Raw genomic sequence first — 20,362 nt, forward strand, 5'->3', positions numbered from 1 at the left:
ACATTGTATGATAAAACAACATATATATTCTACTATAGACTGACCCATATCACATGCAAATAACATGAAGTCAAATCAATAGCTCCTCGCCATTGGATATTGCAGGTTGAGCCAATCAAGATATGGTTTATGATAAAATGAAATAGTAGTTTGGCCAAGAACTTTGCATGTTACTTTCTGAATCAGTTGAAAATTTTAATAACACTCCCAGTATTACATAGCATAATTGGAGGTACTTCAAAGCCATCCTAATATTATTCTTCATTATACAGTTAAGTTCTAGACAAGGGTTGCCCCCCAGGCATCCCTTAATTCATGACTTCATGAATTATGTTTCTATTTTCACATTCAGGACATCTGAAATCCACCGACGATGGTGAATTTCACATGTCCTTGACAGGGATATGTTTAAGACATCTAAAATATAACGATATCGGTGAATTTCACACCTCCTAGATCGAACCAAAGATACAAACAAGTAGTATGTTTCGTTGTAATAGAAGTATCCATGGCATCGGCTAGACTGTTGGTACTTATTGATAAGGTGCAACAAGTACTCTATCAGTGAACAAAGCCACCAACTAATCCATGCTCTTGGCGTAGCCAACCATCCACCCATTAAAAGCCGTTGTTTAAACTCACAACTGTCATGCCTAAACTCGCGATAGTTTTGTGATGTGTTGAATCCCCATTTACATATCTACCATCCCAACTGACATCATCTTAAGAGGCTCAACCCAAGATGTTGATGGTTTATTTACATTGAGGGAAAGAAGCATCGAACTAAGTGGTGGATTTCCTTGCTTAGGCATAGGAGGCTCGGCAGCTACAACAACAACTGTTGAAGTATTACAACCACCTATTCAACTCATGATTCCAAATGATTACCGCGCTAACAAATATACTTGTGTTAATCAAGTAATTTGAAATCCCAACAGGTGTACCAAAAAATGTTGGACACTCAATTTGTTTTTTATTGTGCGGGAGTGTCAGAATCAATACAGTGACTCAATCCTAACCAATCAACTTTGACTATAAGCGCCAAAATAAGCAGATGCGCCCAATATGAACATATATGACCAAATTGTGAGAGGATCAGTCGCTTACTCAACCACTTGTAGAATTTGATAATGATCAGGTAATAATCGGAGGGTGGAGTTCTTCCTCCAAAAATGAGTTACCTTATGCCTTCCACAAGAAATGATTTTAAGAATACCAATGCAAATAAAAAAATAATAATAATAAGTAAAATAAAATAAAATAAAATAAAAGGAAAAACTCATAATTGGTGGCTAAGAGCAACTACAAGAACACATATCTTAAAAGAACTGTTTGATATTGGATAAAGAACAAATCTAGCGTATGAGCGTACACTTGAATATTAGCTCTATTGATTTCCTCTACTATTTATAAATTTATATTGTAATTTATTCTTCCAAATCATTCCTCCATTACTACAACAATTAAAGCAGTTGAAAAGTCTTTTTAAATCTTTTTCTTATTTAAATCCTTCTTTTCTTTATTGTTCCTCTTCCTAACTGTTCCTCTCCTCTTGACCAAGCTCTAGTTGCTAAATGTTAACCAACCACACATCGGCCGCATTGCTTTCATCGATCGTCTAATGACATGTAATATTAAATTTTTTTAGATGTTTCTCATTAATATAGCATTCAAACCATTACCTCGTAGTTTTCTAAATCCTTCATTCTTTCTTCATATGTTTCCCTCTATTCATTCTGCTTCTGAACGTTTCTCAGCCACTCACATCCTGAGGAAATCAGAGCCATCATCTGATGGGCACCATCATTAAGCACAACCAGTGACCCAGATCCCTTTTTGTTTCACCAGCACAACCAGGTCTCTCTCTCTCTCTCTCTCTCTCTCTCTCTCTCTCTCTCTCTCTGGCCAACTGTTAGTAGCTTAAATGACTTTATGTAATAGATGTTTAAAAAAAAAGCAGTTGAGATTTTGTGCAAGTGGCAAAATGGTAGACAGCACTTTCAATATTGACGTCTTAAGTTGGAGGCCAGGTTACCTATAAAGAAAATAGAAAAAAGAAAGCAATTGACCAGGTCACCCACTGGGTCCGATGCTGACCTGGATGCTTGAACCAACCGAACTGATAATCCAATAAAAACCTGCCATTAACTTTACATGACCCAAAAGATGAGGCCGGTCCAATCATTAGGTGATCTCATGAATTAAAATGGGTAATGAATATATGATGATTAATCCTCTTGAATTAAAATGGGACATGAATTTATGATACAGGAGCACGAACCCTGGTCGAACCATAATAAGGCAGAGCAACAATCAGAGAGGTGAACGACATCTAAAAGCACTTTCAGTAAAGGAAAATCCAGAACAGATTCTGGAAAGTGATTTTAGATGTAACTTGCCCCTCTATAATTGGTGCTCTATGTTATTACAGTTCAACAGGTTCTGCTGAATCATTTCCTATTAAAATAATGGCCAGCTTTTAAAAGGACCTTGAACAGTCCTAATTCAGGTAAAATGTCCCTTGTGATGAGTAGATAGCCTTGTTCTTGGGCCCACTCATCGCATCTACATGATTAGGTCTGCCTGATCCACTGATCAGATGCCTCACATACTTGTCATGCTAGCACGTGTCACCATATGTTGAGGTGCCTGTGGGCCTAGAAGAACTTGGAACTTTTTTTTTCTAAAACAGACAATATAACATAGGAACAAACACTATTGCAGAAAGGCATCGAGCATTGGCTGGAGAAGCAGACCAAAATCTGCAGTGCTCAACAATAAATACCCCTAAGATGGTTGGCCCCAAACAAGGAACTAACTTCAACGGTCATCCGTTATTCTCTTCCTCTTATCACAGTCTATAGCACCTATGTGGTTTCCAATGTCCCCCAAGACTGGTTTACTGATGGACATCACAACAGGAAATCTTGCACAAACTAACATGGCGCCAAACATGCTAATACTTCAAAATGGATGCTACATCCATGCGCACATTGTCCATTTCATATAAGGCTTACAGCTTTTATAGCCCCACATGCAGATGCATGTGCTAAACTGGCAAACGTCTGGGATGTCTGAGCATGCATCAGATGGGTCCCACTTTGAGAATTTGGCCCCAAATTAGGCTGGTTAGAATTTGTCAGGGCCTTTTCATTGCACTAGAGTGGCCTACCTGATGACCAGCCTGAAAGACATCAAGCGACAGAGAAAGCGGAAAAGAGAAGGCTATTGTTACCTGATTTTGAATTGTTCTAAGGCATACTGCGGTTAAGCAACCCCTGAAAGGACAAGTAAAGATTTTTGTTGTCTGTACCGAATATCTCTTCCGCCTTCTTCAGAGTTTCCTGCATTAAATAAAAACCATTATGAAATCATCAAACCAATCGCATCTAAGGCTTTCTATCCCACCAACAACAGCCAACACCAGAGGCAAAAGCTTCTTAAGTTATTGCTAGATGCAACACGAAAATACCTTGCGGGATTGCTTATGAGAATTGAGCTCCTTGATGTTGGTTAGGAATGCACTGAACTGTTCATATGAGAGTTGACTCCTGAATTGTACAAACACCCAATAACAGTCTGAGAAATGAGTCCAACCAGAAATGAGTCGGCTTATTAACAACAACAGGAATTAACAACAACAGGAATGCATAAGGACCATGGTATTTTAAAAATAAAAAATAAAAAAAATACAGTTACGTACGGTAACGGTAGTACCTGTTATGCAATACGGGGCTGTAACGATTGTTCTGGAAAAAAGGACCCGTAACAGGCCTGTAACGGCTGTAGCAGCTGTTACTGGCCCATAACAGACATACAGACCCATAACAGGCTGATATATTTTTCCTCTTAGAAAAAGTTTTACCATTAAAGGGTCGTAACGGCCATTGCAGCCCATAACGTAATGGCCATCGCTGGCCAGGCCGTTACAGCCACCTTTACTATTATTGAAACCTTGATCAGGAATTGTAATGTGGCCTGATGCACCCATCTGCTTGAGTTGCATCCATCATTTGGTGAACCAGACGGAAGGTTTGATCATACCCAACATGGACAGGAGATACTCCCAAAAACTTCAAGATTGGAGTTAAAGATTAGGATCTCAAATATGCAGTCATCGCCATCTAAGGTGAGACAGTCTGGGTCACCAAACCATAGGTCCCACTTATAAGGACCGGACACATCAGGATCCTACATGCATCATTATGCATTAGGACCCCATAATTAACAAAAGTACACCAAAAGTTCAGATGCATTTACCAACCTGGCTTGACGGAAGAACTCCTTTCCATCAACGCGAGGAGTGCGCACTGACATTTTTTAAAACCACGTGACATACATATTATAGAAACAATATTAACAAATGACACCAGCTGACTGTATTTTACAGAAGAAAGAGATTGCAGCTACATCTATACTGTGAAGTTTTGAAGTAATAGACTTGTACGGGTGTCGCGAACCTGGGATTGAGCGTTCACGGGGAGGAGAGCTTCTGGCAGAAGACTGCTGGCTCCATGACGACAGAGCAGCCCGTACTTCAAACTTAGGCTTGGTGGGAGATGTGGTACCAGAGGTCATTTTCGGAGATCCTGCACAAGTGAACCCTCTAGAGGAACCAGCTGTTGATATCTCTTTTGGGGTTGTAGTTCGTGGTGTGATGTATGGAGTCACATAGGATCTCTGACCAGCATGCCTTGAGTCTATAAACAGATGGCTTGAAATGAGTCATGGATCCAGATTATTATTTTTTTAGAACTATTAGTAAGTGGTGGTGATGATGATGATGGCGACAATGATGATGACCACAAGACATGATAATGACAATCAATAATATTGATAATGAGAAATGCTCCAATGCTCTCGGAGCACTATGAGTTAATAGCGTCTCTAATTGCATTGAAACACTTAGTCCAATCTATTCATCTAGACTATTCATTAGGTTCCACACTCATATTGTGGACAACCATGCAAACATCTCACTGATTCGACAAATATTAACCAACTGACCAATGGCCTTATAATATGGACAGTCTAGATCATTTACACAAAAATAGGTCCAATCAGCAATTTGATCTTTCTACTTTTTTGAGCCCATAATGGATTTCTTATGATTAAAGAACACTTCTATTAGTTTATCATAACCATCCCATCCATGGCTCAGAAAAAGGATAGCTATAAAAGAAGGCCAAATCAAGGATTTTGGATCATCTGATCATTGTTTTTGAATGGGAGAATATGAAATCAAGGTAATAATGGTAATGGTGGCCGTAAAAACCAACCTTATGGCTGTTACAACCAGCCTTGTACTTGTCCAAAAATAAAATAAATAAATCAATCAATCAAAGGAAGAAAATGCATCAGTCCAAACCAGCATTTTACTAGTCAAAAAATTAAAAAATCAAAGGAAGAAAATGCATCAGCCCCGGATCAGACCACTACAGGCCCATATCGACCAGAATGGCCGTCACAGACTACCTTGGCCATTGTGTAACCATTTTTTAATATCATGCATGAAATGTGTTCTGGACTAAATGGACAGTTCAGTTCAGTTCAGTCAATTGGATTGTCAGATACAACTAGGAGCACTGGAGCATTTCTCATTAATAATAGAAGTTTTTCAGGTCCACACATACCAACCTGGACCAACGTGGCAAGTGCGAGGGAAATCTAGAAGAAGGTGGGTCCAATCATGAAGATGGCCTGACACAAGAAGTCAAGTTGGCCTAATTCATCAAGTGGGTCACCACTACAAAAAAGATGAAAAGTTTAGAAAAACTTGCCAAAGATTCACATTCAAATTACACATTTGGCTTTTGTTGAGTGAAGGGCGCCTGGCCATCTGCACGGAGACAGCCAACCTATGCACTGCCAAATGTCCCACAGATACTTGCCAGGTTGGCATGTACCATGCTTGAAAACAGTGCATGCGGACAGGGTCCATGCAGGGTTTAGTGAACCTCATAACAATAAATAGATACCATCATGAACTGCCATTCCTGTAGAGCCACGAACTAGATTTGTCTCCATGTAGCCATTGGAACCCTCTTCTGAGGCATCACAAATATGAGAATGAAAATAAATGCATTGCCAAGCATCCAACAAGAATCAAAAACTTTGTAGTCCGGAAAATAGAACAAGTATATGACCATAGTGCATTATTATGATGACTACAAATGACCAAATGTTTCATTGACCAAAAAAAATAAGGTACCCTTCAGTGAAGAGACATGGATAACTGATTGGTCACAGGTCATTATATCAACAGCTTCTGCCTGTTGGTAGCACAATACAGTGGAAAAAAAACTCATTGCATTCAAAACTCAATTACAGTGAGAGAGAGAGAGAGAGAGAGAGAGAGAGAGAGAGAGAGAGATGTTATAGAAATTTGAAGTTGAACTAATTCAGTAATCTTACAGGTGAACTTTCATCTTTCAGTGACTTCATCAGGTGCTTCTTGAATGCCTCCAGCTGTCAAAAGACCTATGGTTCAGTTTGTTTGACGAAAAAAATGCACCACTGCTGAAAGAATTTATAGCTTGCATAAAAAGCATAGGATAATAAGAATGATGCAAAACTGATTCCACAAATTAAACTCAGACGAGGGGCAATTGGTGTTGGGGGGGGGTGGTGGGACTCTAAGCAACTAGTACGTGAAATACAAAAAAGTTCAAATCCATAATCTCTGCCACTTGAACTGGAATTTTCACACAACCGGCAAAGGCTAAAAAACGGACTGTGGATGCACCCACAAAGCACTCCTTCCTACGGGATGGTGTGAAGGCATGAGGTTTATCGATGATGCTATATGACTTCGCAGGCCAGGTATCTCGGATTCTACAGTTGGATGCACAACATAGGACCACAAGGTGCCAAGGGCTCAAGAACTCCCTGGATTTGAGTGACTCTTGCAATTAGTCTGCTACCATGGATTCCAGGTAAGGGCCTCGGAGACAGAGAAGGGATTAGGCACCCTTCATCACCTGTACAAACATACAACCTTTACTTTGTGGGATTTAGGGATTTTAGGGAATTGAAGCTCTAGAGTTATTTGTTTGACTCAATTGGGGTCAAGAACTAAAGACGGGGATGATTATCACTTCATTCAACTACAATCAAGAACTGAAGATGAAGATTCTTGTATTAAATGTGGTCAAGGACCGAGGGGAAGATGGATTATTGTTCGACTCAACTGTAGTCAAGAACCGAAGATGAGGATGCTAGCTTATTTCAATTGTGGTTAAAAACTGGGGAGAAGATGGATTATTGCCAATGTTGTTAAATCACATATGCAATCGCACACGATTGCATATGCCTGTGCGCATATGCGATCGCACAATCGCATATGCAGTCGCACATTTTTCATTTTTTATTTTTTCAATAAATTTAAAAAAAAATCAGAAAAATAGGGATAAATTAAGAAAACAATGAATAAATTATTATATGCCATTGGCCCTTGCAATACATTTAATTTAAGTAAAATAAAACCAATTACATAATGAATTAAATATTAAGTCATCATTCATCAACAATTCTGCATTCTACAATATAGTTAACTTAACATTTAACAAATATGAAATATCAACATTCAACATTTAACACTACATCAACAATCAACATCAACACACTTAGTAAACAAAATGAAGAAGTTATTTATTTATTATTCATCTAATCATATATTATATACAATGATCTATTTACCATTGTGTCATATCACCACCACCACCATCATCACCTTCTTCCACATACACTTCTTCTTCTTCCGTTTCTTCATCATCTGTATGTACCGATACTCCATCAACATCCAATGGTGGATCTTCAGCTTGATCATTATCATCATCTCCTTCTTCCATCTCCTCAATCTCTTTAACGGATTGACGGCTACTACTCACCCCCCGACTCCCCCCATCCTTCGCCTTCTAGTGGTACTTTCACCAAGTTTCGATCCATATGCAGCATCTTCAACTTGCACCCATGTAAGGTCCTCTCCAGTAAATATTGGGTCCTCCGTCTCTACGAGTCACTCATTATCTGTATTCAACTCATCTAAGCAGATAGAGTCAAAAAAACCAGGCTTTTCTTTCCTAGTTTGGAATTGTTGTCGCAATTTTTTATTATATTGAACGAAAACCAAATCATTGAATTTTTTCTGCTCAAGGCAATTCCTTTTCTTGATATAAATCTGCATGAAAGAAAGCACATTTGGCATTAGCTATTTAGGTAATTAATTTAGTTTAAGCCTTACACTAAAAAATTGAAGTTTACAATTACTAAACTTACTGCCTCAAATGCGCTCCAATTGCGCTCGCAACCACTGGCAGAACACGTGAGTCCAAGAATCCTCATAACCAGCTTCTTTAAAGCTGAATCCATCCTATTCGGGTCCACTCCATAGGCAACCCACCAGTCAACTGAGAAAAATAGTTTACGTAGGTTAGAGACACTTTGTAGAAAAACTATTTGTAAGACACTAAGACTGACATTTGTAGTAGTACTTACTGAGTAATTTCATTGTCCGATGCCTGATTACGATATCCCTTGAGAAGATCCCCTCACTCTTTGTATAGAAGCCCAACAAAGTTGAGATCTTATCATGTTCTTCTCTATCTGGAATCATTCTTTCCAAAACATCAATAAATCCAATCATATGCATAATAAGTGCTTCTGTTGGATCAGCAGAAGCGAATAAACAGATTGGGTTAAGGATGTAAGCAGTCAAATATAATGCAAATGACATTTGGCCACTCCATCTTCTATCTATAATATCTAAAATTGACTTGTAATCATAGTATCTATAATTGAAATGGCCCATGATCTTATTTTTCGCTCACTCCATCGCATCATATATGTAGCCTATTGCAAGCTTCTCATCCCTGTCCACCAATCGTAACACAGTGACTAAAAGCTCCGATGCTTTTAACGCCTTTACCGCTTGTTTGCAAAAACTTTGCAAAAGGATTGCTTGTCGAACACATTTCCCTTCAGCCTTCTTTAACCAAGGCCCACTTGTAAAATCAGCCGACACTAAAAAGCTTTTAAGATTTAATTTTTTTGCATGTAATCTTTGCAGTGTTAAAAAAGCTATACCAAAATGCGTGATTGTTGCACATAACAAGTTACCCCCAATGTATTTTCTCATTCGATTGAGAAGAAGGGCATGTTTGTACATAAAGACCGTGATACTTCTACCCATTCCAATCACACTTATAAATAACCTACCTATACCTCCTAACATAAGATCAACACAATAAGCCGCATAAGGGGTCCAAAATAAATGACATCTCTTCTTCATAAGAAGACGTCCGACCATTACATACAAGGCTGCATTGTCTATAATTATTTATATAACATATTACTCACCTATTTCTTCAACTACATTATCTAGTAAACTAAACAAGTATTCTCCTGTGTGTGAATGGTCCGATACATCCACGGACTTCAAGAACATTGTCCCAGCTGGACAATTTACAAAAAAGTTAATGAGAGACCGACCGAATCTATCAGTCCATCCATCGGCCATTAGTGAACACCCATATGTTTTCCACGATTCCTTATATTCAGTAATAAAGGATCGTATATATTCAACTTCAGTTTTCAAGCATGTCTCCCTCATTTCATGATATAAAGGAGGCTTAAGCTCGGGTCCAAATTAACTTATAGCCTTAACCATTACTTTGAAGCTTCTTGATTTAACAGCGTTAAAAGCAATGCCGATTTGGTAAAACCACTTAGCAATATATTGAATAGTAGTTTTCCTATTTTTGTTTATACCAGTTCTCTAAAGTTATTTGAGTCAGCCCTTTACCTCGACCCCTTTGGTCAATCACATCCTCGGGGTGTGGTCTACACTATTTATCCATGAGCACATGCCCTCAAGCTCTTTTTAAGACTGTTGGCTGTACTTGTGGTCTAGACCGATCTCTCAAAGTAAGGGGAGTGGGACTAACTTCATCTACATTAACTACGTTTATATCCTCATATGCTTCTTGTTCTAAATATTCATCCTGACGTAGGGCACTATCGCATCTCTTTCTTGACTATTTTTCCATATACTCCATGATCTCGGTTCAGATTTCTGAAATAATTTTGTCGCATGCTTTTGCATTTAACCCCAGTAAATGTGCAAAGTGTTGCTTGTGCCTTGCAATGCCACCGGAACCCACATACCCACATAACTCACATACTATGTGAGTCTAATCCAAAACACTGCAGTAGTGCCCATACTTCCAACCCGAGTCATTCGACTTGGGTTTCAAAGAGAAAAATTAGGAAGAAAATATTATATTGGTAGTGTGTGTATTGATTGCTAGTAGCCTAATACTAAAAAGTAACTAGAAATTAAACTAAAAAGTAAAAACCTAAAGTAAGAGACTAAAAGTAAAGAGACTAAAGAGATGGGACTTGGGAAAGGGAGAGAGAGAGAGAGAGTTACACACACACACATACACTAGTAATAGACTAGTAGTAGAAACTAAAAAGTGAGAGGGAAAAGAAAAGGAGATAGAGCGAGAGAGAGAGAGAGAGAGTTGAGTTACACTTGTAGAAAGGGAGAAGAAGAGGGAAAAGAAAAGGAGAGAGAGAGAGAGAGAGAGAGAGAGAGAGTTGAGTTACACTTGTAGACATGTAGTAAAAGAGAGGGAAGAGAGATTTACACGCAAACAAAATTACAATCACAAATTTAAAAAGAGTTGGGTATCACAAGATTCATATTCACTTAGGTGATGAGTGAAAAATGGTCTTCAAGATGAATGATGAGTTGTATGAGTGGCTAGTTATGCCTTTGGGCTGACCAATGCTCCAAGTACATTTATGTGAGTGATGACCTAGGTGTTGAGCCCTTCATGGGGAAGTTCTAGTCGTGTACTTTGACAACATTCTAATTTATAGCATGACTAAAGAATAACACGTCCACCATTTAAGCAATATGTGGGATCCTAAGGGCAGATAAGTTGTATGCCAACCTCAAGTGGTGTTCATTTTTTGTCTGATAGTATCATCTTCTTAGGTTTTATCGTGTTATTTAAGGGCATGTCTGCGGATCCCGAGATAAGAAGTGAAGATTGAAGAATTTGGAACCTCTTTTTAAATTTGTGATTGTAATTTTATTTGTGTGTAAATCTCTCCCCCTCTTTTACTAGAAGACTACAAGTGTAACTCAACTCTCTCTCTCTCTCTCTCTCTCTCTCTCTCTCTCTCTCCCCTTTTCTTTTCCCTCTTCTTCTCCCTTTCTACAAGTGTAACTCAACTCTCTCTCCCTCTATCTCCTTTTCTTTTCCCTCTCCCTTTCTAGTTTCTATTACCAATCTACTACTAGTGTAAGTGTACATGTGTTTGTGTGTGTAAATCTCTCTCTCTCTCTCTCTCTCTCTCTCTCTCTCTCTCTCTCTCTCTCTCGTCTCTTTACTCTTAGTCTCTTACTTTAGTTTTTACTTTCTAGTTACTTTTTAGTACTAGGCTACTAGCAATCAATACACACACCACCAACATAATGTCTTCTTCCCAATCTTCCTCTTTGAAACCCAAGTCGAATGACCCGAGTTGAAAGTATGGGCACTACCGTAGTGTTTCAGATAAGTCTCACATATTATGTGAGTTATATGGGTATATAGGTTCCGGTGGCATTACAAGGCACAAGCAACACCTTGCAGATTTACCAGAGTCAATTGCAAAAGCATGCAACAAAATTACTCCAAAAATCCGAAGGAAGATCATGGAGTATATGGAAAAACAGTCAAAAAAGAGATACGATAGTGCCCTACGTCAGGAGGAATATTTGGAACAAGATGCATATAAAAATATAAACGAAGTTAATGTAGATAAAGCTAGTCCCACTCCCCTACTTCGACAGGTTGGTCTAGACCACAAGTACAACCAACGGTCTCGAAAAAAGCCCAAGGGAATGAGTCCATGGATAGATAATGTAGACCACACCCCGAGGATGTGATTGACTAAAGGGATCGAGGCAAAGGGTCAGCTTAAACAACTTTAAAGAACCGGTATAAACAAAAGATAGGAAAACCACTACATGATTTTACCAAACCGGCATTTCTTTCAACGTCGTTAAATCAAGAAGCTTCAAAGTAATGGTTGACGCTATAAGTCAATTTGGACATGGGCTTAAACCTCCTAATATCATGAAATGAGGGAGACATGCCTGAAAACTGAAGTTGAATATACACGATCCTTCATAACTAAATATAAGGAATTATGAAAAACATATAGATGTTCACTAATGGCCGATGGATAGACCGATAAATCCAATCGGCCTCTCATTAACTTTTTAGTAAATTGTCCAGCTGGGACAATGTTCTTGAAGTCTGTGGATACATCAGGTCATTCACACATAGGAGAATACTTGTTTAGTTTACTAGATAATGTAGTTGAAGAAATAGATAAGGAATATATTATATAAGTAATTACAGACAACGCAGCCTCGTATGTAATGGTCGAACATCTTCTTATGGAGAAGAGACGTCGTTTATTTTGAACCCCTTATGCGGCTCATTATGTTGATCTTATGTTAGAAGATATAGGTAGATTATTTATAAGTGTGATTGGAAGGGCTAAAAGAATCACGGTCTTTATGTACAAGCACGTCATTCTTCTCAGTCAAATGAGAAAACACATTAGGGGTAACTTGCTACGTGCGGCAGTCACCCGTTTCGCTATATCCAAAAAAATCAAAACTTAGAAGCTTTGTAATGTCAGCTGATTTTACAAGTGGGCCTTGGTCAAAGAAGGCTGAAGGGAAATAGATTCAACAATCAATCCTTTCGCAAAGTTTTTGACTGATAAATGCGATAAAGCATTCGAGCCCTTAGTCACTGTGTTGCGATTGGTGGACGAAGATGAGAAACCTGCAATGGGCTACATATATGATGCGATGGAGAGGGTGAAAGAAAAAAATCATTGACCATTTTAATTATAGAGACCGTGATTACAAGCTAATTTTAGATATTATAAATAGAAGATGGGGTAGCAAAATGGCATCTGCATCGTATTCGGCTGCTTACATTCTTAACTCAGCCTATTTATTTGCTTCTGCTAATCCAGCAGAAGCACTTACTATGCATATGGTTGAATTTATTAATGTCTTGGAAAGAATGATTCCAAATAGAGAAGAATAGGGCAAGATCTCAATTTGTTGGACTTCTATACAAAGAGTGAGGGGATCATCTCAAGGGATATCGTAATCAGGCATCGAACAATGAAATTATCTAGTAAATACTACTATGAATGTCGGTCTTAGTGTCTTACAAATAATTTTTCTACAAAGTGTCTCTAACCTACTTAAACTATTTTTCTCATCTGACTGATGGGCTGCCTATGTAGTGGACCCGAACAGGAAAGATCCAACTCTAAAGAAACTGGCTATGAGGATTATTGGACTCACGTGTTCTGCAGTGGTTGCGAGCACAATTGGAGCATGTTCGAGGCGGTAAGTTTAGTAATTGTAAACTTCAATTTTTTAGTATAAAGCCTAAACTAAATTAATTACCTAAATAGTTAATGTCAAATGTGATTTCTTTCATACAGATTCATACCAAGAAAAGAAATCACCTTAAGCAAAAAAAGCTCAATGACTTGGTTTTCGTTCAATATAATCAAAAATTGCGAGAACGATTCCAAACTAAGAAAGAAAAGTCTACTTTCTTTGACCCTCTCTGCTTAGATGAGTTGGATGCAGATAACAAGCGGCTCGTAGAGACGAAGGACCCAGTATTTGCTGGAGAGGACCTAACATGGGCGTAAGTTGAAGATGTCGCATACGGATCAACACCTAGTGAAGGTACCACTCGAAGGCGGAGGATGAGAGGGAGCCAAGGGGCGAGTAGTAGCCGTCAACCCGTTAAAGAAATTAAGGAGATAGAAGAAGGAGATAGTGATAATGATCAAGCTAAAGATCCACCATTAGATGTCGATAAAATATTAATACATACGGATGATGAAGAAACGGAAGAAGGAGTGTATGTAGAAAAAGGAGATGACTCGGATGATAATGGTGATAGTGGTGATGGTGGTGATATGCCACAATGGCAAATAGATCATTGTATATAGTATATGATTAGATTAAATAATAAATAAACAACTTCTTCATTTTGTTTACTAAGTGTATTGATGTAGTGTTGAATGTTAAGTTAACTATAGTGTAGAATGTAGAATTGTTGATGAATGATGACTTAATATTTAATTCATTATGTAATTGGTTTTATTTTACTAAAATTAAATGTATTGCAAGGGCCAATGGCATATAATAATTTATTCATTTTTTTCTTAATTTATCCCTCTTTTTGTAATTTTTTTTAAATTTTTTAAAAAAAATTATTTTAAAAAAATGTGCGATCGCATATGCAATCGCACACAATCACATATGCGATTTAACAACATTGTTTAATCGCACTCTGCCTTCCACTCTATATTGGTACAAAATAACTTGGCTTGACCCATCAATTTTAATCTTAGCAAACCTCGCTTGACAACAATCTGACATGTCATGCCACTCAAAGAAGTGGTCCATATGTCATCTAGCCAGTCAAAGAAATGCTTCGAGTTCAAGTGACCATCAAAATTGGGAGAATCAACTTTGACACTCTTCATAACCCGTTCCTCAGGGTCGTAACGATCATGTGACTCTCTACGGGGTGCATAGACGCACGATCCTACATGACCTACTCCCTAACCAAAGTTCCTATTACGATCTCTAATAGGTTCTAATGGGACTGGACTCTGCTCAACTGGATCCTCATCCGCTGGCTTTCCTGCCTGAGACCGGTGGGGTACCGTCAAAGGTGGCCACCAGGCGCATGATACACTGATTGTTGGCAGTCAATTGCGCAACAGTAGTCCTATTATGCATCTCAATGGCCGTCAAACGACAGTTAATTTTATTTTTTTTTCAAGGGTAACGGGAAATATATTGAAAATAAAAGAAGAACATGGAGGAAAGAACAAGATCTGCTGAGATAGCAGATAGCCCTAACAGCCTAGAAAATGAAGGTCATAATCCTTCAGACAATTTACATTGACCACCCATTCGAAAATTAGGCTTTTGGCCCTGGAGCAAACAACTTCTACAGAGGAAGAGTTGTCATTAAAGCATCTGTCATTCCTTTCTTCCCAAACGGACCACCAAATAACAAGGATAACCAATCTCCAAACACACGTTTTGTTTTTTCCTAGCTTAAACCCATGCCACGACGACAGGAGGTTAGGGGTAGAGTTAGGAATACACCAGCTAATTTTGAAACGTTTACAAAAATCTGACCAAACTTGAGCGATAAACGAGAAATGAACAAGTAAATGGTCCACTGTTTCTTCTTCTTTCATGCAGCACAAACAAACATTGACGATTTGCATTCCCCTCTTTCTAAGGTTGTTGATCGTTAGAATTCTATTCTTACCAACCAACCAGCCAAAATAGACCTGTTCGTGTTTGCATACACTAAACGACCCTAATGAGAAACAACCTAACTAAATATATATTATATGATGAATGCAGTGCAAAAATCAAATTTAATGATGTTCAATGTGATACTATATGCTGCACATGTATTTTGTGTATGATGACCTTTAGTACCTTAAACCCTATGGACAACCCTAAAATGATTCTAATAAGACTAAAACTCAAAATTCAATAACTAGATATCTTAAAATCACTAAATCTGAAAACTCCAACAATATAGGACTTTGAAAAATACCCAAAAAGAAAATTCAGCAAGCCAAATCAAAAAATTTGGCAAGCTATATGCAATTTATATGCTCTACTATAGGTATAGGAATTTTGTCGAACACCTCCCCTACGCCAGACCTAGGCTCTAATACCAAATTTGATGTAGGACGATGGAAACTAACCTAGGATGCAAGATAAGAGATCCATTACGCATTAATTTTAACAATCAACATGTAAAATCAAAAATATAAAATAATTCAAGAATGGCCTACTTGGAAGTAGGGACTTCTAATCTAACATGGGTAATACAATAACCATGTAAATAAACAATGACGCAAGTAAAATTCTAATTTGGGAAAGGTTTTACAAAAAAATCAGATTTCATTAGGGATTTAGGTTCACAAATTGAGATTTGGAAATCGGAATCCTAAGGGTTTAAAGGATATTGGAATGAGGTAGGGTTGAAATAAGATCAAGAAAGGAAAGGATACAAAACAGGGCCCACATGTGAATGTCCGTACGAACGCACGTGCGAGCAGCCAGGTCCACGCATGGGTGGGTAGGGAGAAAGAAGATAAGGGATGGATTGGATTAGGATTTTGACAGGTTTAGAAAGGTTATGTAAGGGAAAGAAGGAAAAAAAAAATAGAGGAATACCTTGTTGGAGAAGAGAAAGAAGAAGAATGCCTCGGGGAATTGACCACTAAATAAGCATCTATCTTTCCACAATTCAATTGGAATGAAGGGTTTCTCACAAACCCTAAAAAATAAAGAGGAAAACACCTTCACAAAAGAAAGCCTTCTTTTTTTTTCTTCTCAAAAATACTCCACAAGCATGCTTAGCTCTTAAGAAATTCATCTTCCTTCAATTGTGAGAAAATGCCTTCCTTTGTGGGGGGTAATAAATTTTGTTGATTTTCCAACATAAAGAGGTAGTGAGAAATGGTTTCCCACCGATTCCCACAAAAAAGTCTTCACAAACAATAGAAAATTTGTTTCATGGAAAATGATGTTTCCTTTACTTTCCATGAATCCAAACAAGCCATACGGTAAAGCACGTCATACTTATGTTACCTAGATTCATGTATGGGTGTCTAGTACTTGAAGGACACGATAGTGTGATCCTCCATATTGAGGAAATTTAGGATGCAAGACAACAAGGAGTGACATGTTTATTTGGTTTTTTGAGATGTTATTAATAGAAGACATGGTTATGAATGATAAAATCAACAAACAAAGAGGTTAGGATAGTTAGATCAATTTGATATTAAGGACAAGCACCACATGTACAGTGGCAATGTGCAAATGTACAAAAACGGTAATGCTTTGGTGGTGAAGCAAATAATTTCAAAAAAAAAAAAAAAAATGCTTTGTAGACATAAGAAACAGCTCATCAATATCCCATACTCATGCCATATCATGTTAACCCGAGTACTCCAAAAAGATCCAAATATTAGAGTATCATAGGGTCACTCTCCACCTCAATGAAATATATTCTCTAAAGTAGGAGATGGCTAACCCCACCCCAAGGAATAGTAGTGGTGGAAGAGAAGAGCAAGAAATACTTAATGGAGCCATCCTTGTATCAGAGCTGATCTTAATGAAAGGATGGTGCTAAGAAATTTCATTCATTGTAAACTTGGAAGACAATTATCACCAGAGAAAAACGAGTCAATGTCAACTCCATACCATTCAAAGAAAAGAAAAAAGCAAAAAACTATATCGAATGTTTTCATTCAATTGTTTTAAATGGTCCTAGAATCCTCTAATTGTTGATTATGGCACATCAAAAAGCTCTTAAATTGAATGCTTCTTGATCAAGTAGCACAGCAAGTCTGATGGTTTTCAGATTTCCAACCATTAGGATATGGTACCAAAAAAGCATGTATGACCAAAAGCATTACTAATTTGAGAAAACCTCACAAAATTACTACCTATGTTATATGTTGCACACATCAGCAGATGGATGCCAATAATTACCATTTCAGTATCTATTTCATACATGCTCCCATACCAAGATCATCCCAATTGGAAGAAAGTAACAAATTCAGAGAGGAGGTTATAGGGCAACAGAAATTTCACAGTACAAAATGCATTGGATAAAACAGGTGAAAATTAATTGAACAGTCAGAAGCATATAGCAAAACAGGTAGAAAATGAACAAATGTCAGATGCATATAAATCTGTTATTAGTCTGAATATTTGCGGCAAGTAAATGAGCATAAATATAATGAATGATCTGGTAAGAACATCTCTTGCCAATTGCCATAACACGTTTCAAAGCCCTTTGCACTGGATAGTGGGCCCAGCTTGGAATATTAAGGATGGTTGGTTTTGGGGCATTGTGGATCTGGATTCAACTATGGAAAGCACCCTGATCAAGTGAACTGGTCTGTATGATATTTAGCATTGGAAATGGATAGTTGGGCACAATTACATGAAATTGTCCATTCTGTAAGTTGTTGATGAGACTGCAAGGATCATCTGATCGGGTCAATTTTGTACATTAGCTTTTACCAACCAATGGTGATCAATCAGCCATCTGTGAAAAGGGCGGGCCCTTAGCATCTATAAGGAGACATCGCACCTTCGCCAAATCTCGGTGAAGCTTCTTAGCTGTTATAGCCAACGCATCCCGTTCACTTGTCAGCCTCATCTTCAAAAACATAATAAAGTCAAAAAATCGAGAGAGAGAGAGAGAGAGAGAGAGAGAGAGAGAGAGAGATGTTATTAGTCTAACAACATTTCCCAAAGAAAATCATCAGAGTCCAGCGCCATTCAAATGCTTACATTGTCATCTAGGGCTTCCCGCAAACGTGTGTCGGACTCCCGCAACGCGTCCTCGAGCTGGGACAGCCGCTCCTGCAACTCATGTGCCATGTGATCCTTATCCACAATCTTCTGCCGCAGACCCGCAGCCTCAGACTCTAGCCTCGATACACGGCAGGCAATTGCCATCGACGTGATCTTCCGTGCCAGATCGAGCTGATCGTATGGATCCGTTGGGATGACGGACAGGATCTCGTCAGGGAGATGGAAATCAGCACTGGCAATGCTGCTGCTGTAATTGCAGCAGCTGCTCTGCGTCATCTTTCCACCCTAAAATGGAAAACCTAAGGGTGATTTTGAAATGGGCATTCGAGAGAGAAAGAGAGAGAGAGGAAGAGAAGAGGAATTTGAAGGGAAAAGAAAGAGGTGGGGGTATTTATTGGAAGTGTGGTTGTAGGTGGGATTTTCACGAGTTAAAAACTTCTCGAGGCTCTTTTTCCCTCCAAAAAGGATTTGTAACAAGGGCCTTTTTGGTCGAGAACGAAAAAGGGTAGGTAGGTTTAGCCAATCCCGCATGCCCACCACGCCCGCACATGTGCCAATTTACACGCTATACTTGGATCCTATTCGTTCGTTTGATGCGCGTTCTAACACCTGCTCAAGGAATCCATGTAGCACAAAGCTCGGTGGGGCTAGGTGATACACGAACTGAGTTAGCTTGGTTAACTCGATCGACTTGACTTGGAAAAGCCCGACCCAGATGAAATTAGATTTGAGCTGAATCAAGCTATTTTTTTTTTGTTCTCGAGAGAATTCGAGTCTAGTCCAAGCTCGACTCGACTTGACTCGGTCTTGGGCTCGAACCCGATTTGGTTCAGTGCGGTTTGAACTCGGATTGAAACAGAGTTGACCGGCGTCCAAAAAAGGTAAAACAAAAAAACCCTAAACTAATTGATTTCGAGTACCCGTCCATCCAAACCCCACCCAACCACTACCCTCTCTCCTCTCTCTCTAGTATCCGGCGGTTGACTGGCCTCACCCGACCACTAGTACCTCTCTCCTCTCCTCTCTCTCTCTGGTCTCCCGTGTCTGACCGGCCACGCTTCGATTCAACGAGCGCCGGCAACATGCCAGCACCCACCCATTTCCGACCGGCTTTGATTTGGTGAGCACCGAGCGGCGAGCAGGTTCTCTCTCTCTCTCTATTTACCCCTCCTCTTGCTCGATCAGGCACCTAGCCACTATCAAATGCCAATGGTTGACAAACAATGGCAGCCCAATTAACCCGACCACTAGTCTTGTGGCTATGGCCCACTGTGTGTGTACATATAACATAATACAATATAATAGGTATATATATTATACATAATATATAATAAATTTGTACAAATTTAGATAAATATTGAACCAAAAACTATGCTTAATTGCTTATTTAATTATGTGAATATTAGAATGGTGAACTTTTATTAAACGATTTAAATTGAAAAAATATCAAACGGTCCTATTTCAACCAACAAGTGTCCACGAATCAGAGGTTAGAATTGCACAACAAATATGATTTTGGCATGTTATTTAGCAAAAATGAGCTCCACAATTTTGCCGCTTTAGTTTGAGTTAATATACCTCATGTGTATCGTGTACAGTTTTTAAGCACTTGCATATCAAGCGTCATACTCTACCAAAGTACTAAATAGCTTCACATTACACTAAACATATTGAACAACGAAAAGACTTGTAATAAGAAAATTTTGCGAAGATACTTACCTCAAAGGACTTGTTCGAATTTGGATTTACACAAGTGGAAGTATTAAGGCAGGGATGGTTGGATGGATGGATGTATAGGATGGTTGGGTGGATGTAACGTCCTTGATTTTCGTTGTTTTGAATTTTGAAAAATCCTTGAAATTTTTTTAATATAATTAACTT

General features: G+C 38.5%; 1 protein-coding gene across 7 annotated transcripts; it reads right to left on the reverse strand.

Moving 5' to 3' along the window:
- Window positions 1–2,942: 2,942 nt before the first annotated feature.
- LOC131233506 (uncharacterized protein At4g15545-like) lies at window positions 2,943–19,144 on the reverse strand. Of its 7 annotated transcripts, none has more exons than XM_058230233.1 (10): window positions 18,458–19,139; window positions 18,255–18,323; window positions 6,415–6,468; window positions 6,212–6,272; window positions 5,979–6,044; window positions 5,638–5,700; window positions 4,461–4,700; window positions 4,265–4,310; window positions 3,473–3,551; window positions 2,943–3,344 (listed from the first exon to the last, which is right to left on the reverse strand). In XM_058230233.1, exons 1-10 carry the CDS (start codon window positions 18,755–18,757, stop codon window positions 3,252–3,254), a joined length of 1,071 nt encoding a protein of 356 aa, XP_058086216.1. In that variant the 5' UTR covers window positions 18,758–19,139; the 3' UTR covers window positions 2,943–3,251. The 7 variants fall into 7 exon arrangements, with proteins under 7 accessions (XP_058086216.1, XP_058086215.1, XP_058086222.1 ...); XM_058230232.1 differs by having other exon boundaries at window positions 5,979–6,047; window positions 18,458–19,138; XM_058230239.1 differs by lacking the exon at window positions 4,265–4,310 and having other exon boundaries at window positions 5,979–6,047; window positions 18,458–19,144.
- Between the last annotated feature and the right edge of the window lie 1,218 nt (window positions 19,145–20,362).

Source organism: Magnolia sinica, chromosome 18 (assembly GCF_029962835.1).
Source record: "Magnolia sinica isolate HGM2019 chromosome 18, MsV1, whole genome shotgun sequence".
Classification (NCBI taxonomy): Eukaryota; Viridiplantae; Streptophyta; class Magnoliopsida; order Magnoliales; family Magnoliaceae; genus Magnolia; species Magnolia sinica.

What these genes read in the sequence shown, in the direction of transcription:
- LOC131233506 (XM_058230232.1), bottom strand. Translation starts at nt 18,757, where the DNA reads ATGACGCAGAGCAGCTGCTGCAATTACAGCAGCAGCATTGCCAGTGCT. An exon ending in TTCACCGAGATTTGGCGAAG is followed by an intron (nt 6,469 to 18,254) that starts GTGCGATGTCTC and finishes GTCTTTTGACAG; the next exon opens with CTGGAGGCATTCAAGAAGCA. An exon ending in AGGAATGGCAGTTCATGATG is followed by an intron (nt 5,701 to 5,978) that starts GTATCTATTTAT and finishes TTCTTGTGTCAG; the next exon opens with GCCATCTTCATGATTGGACC.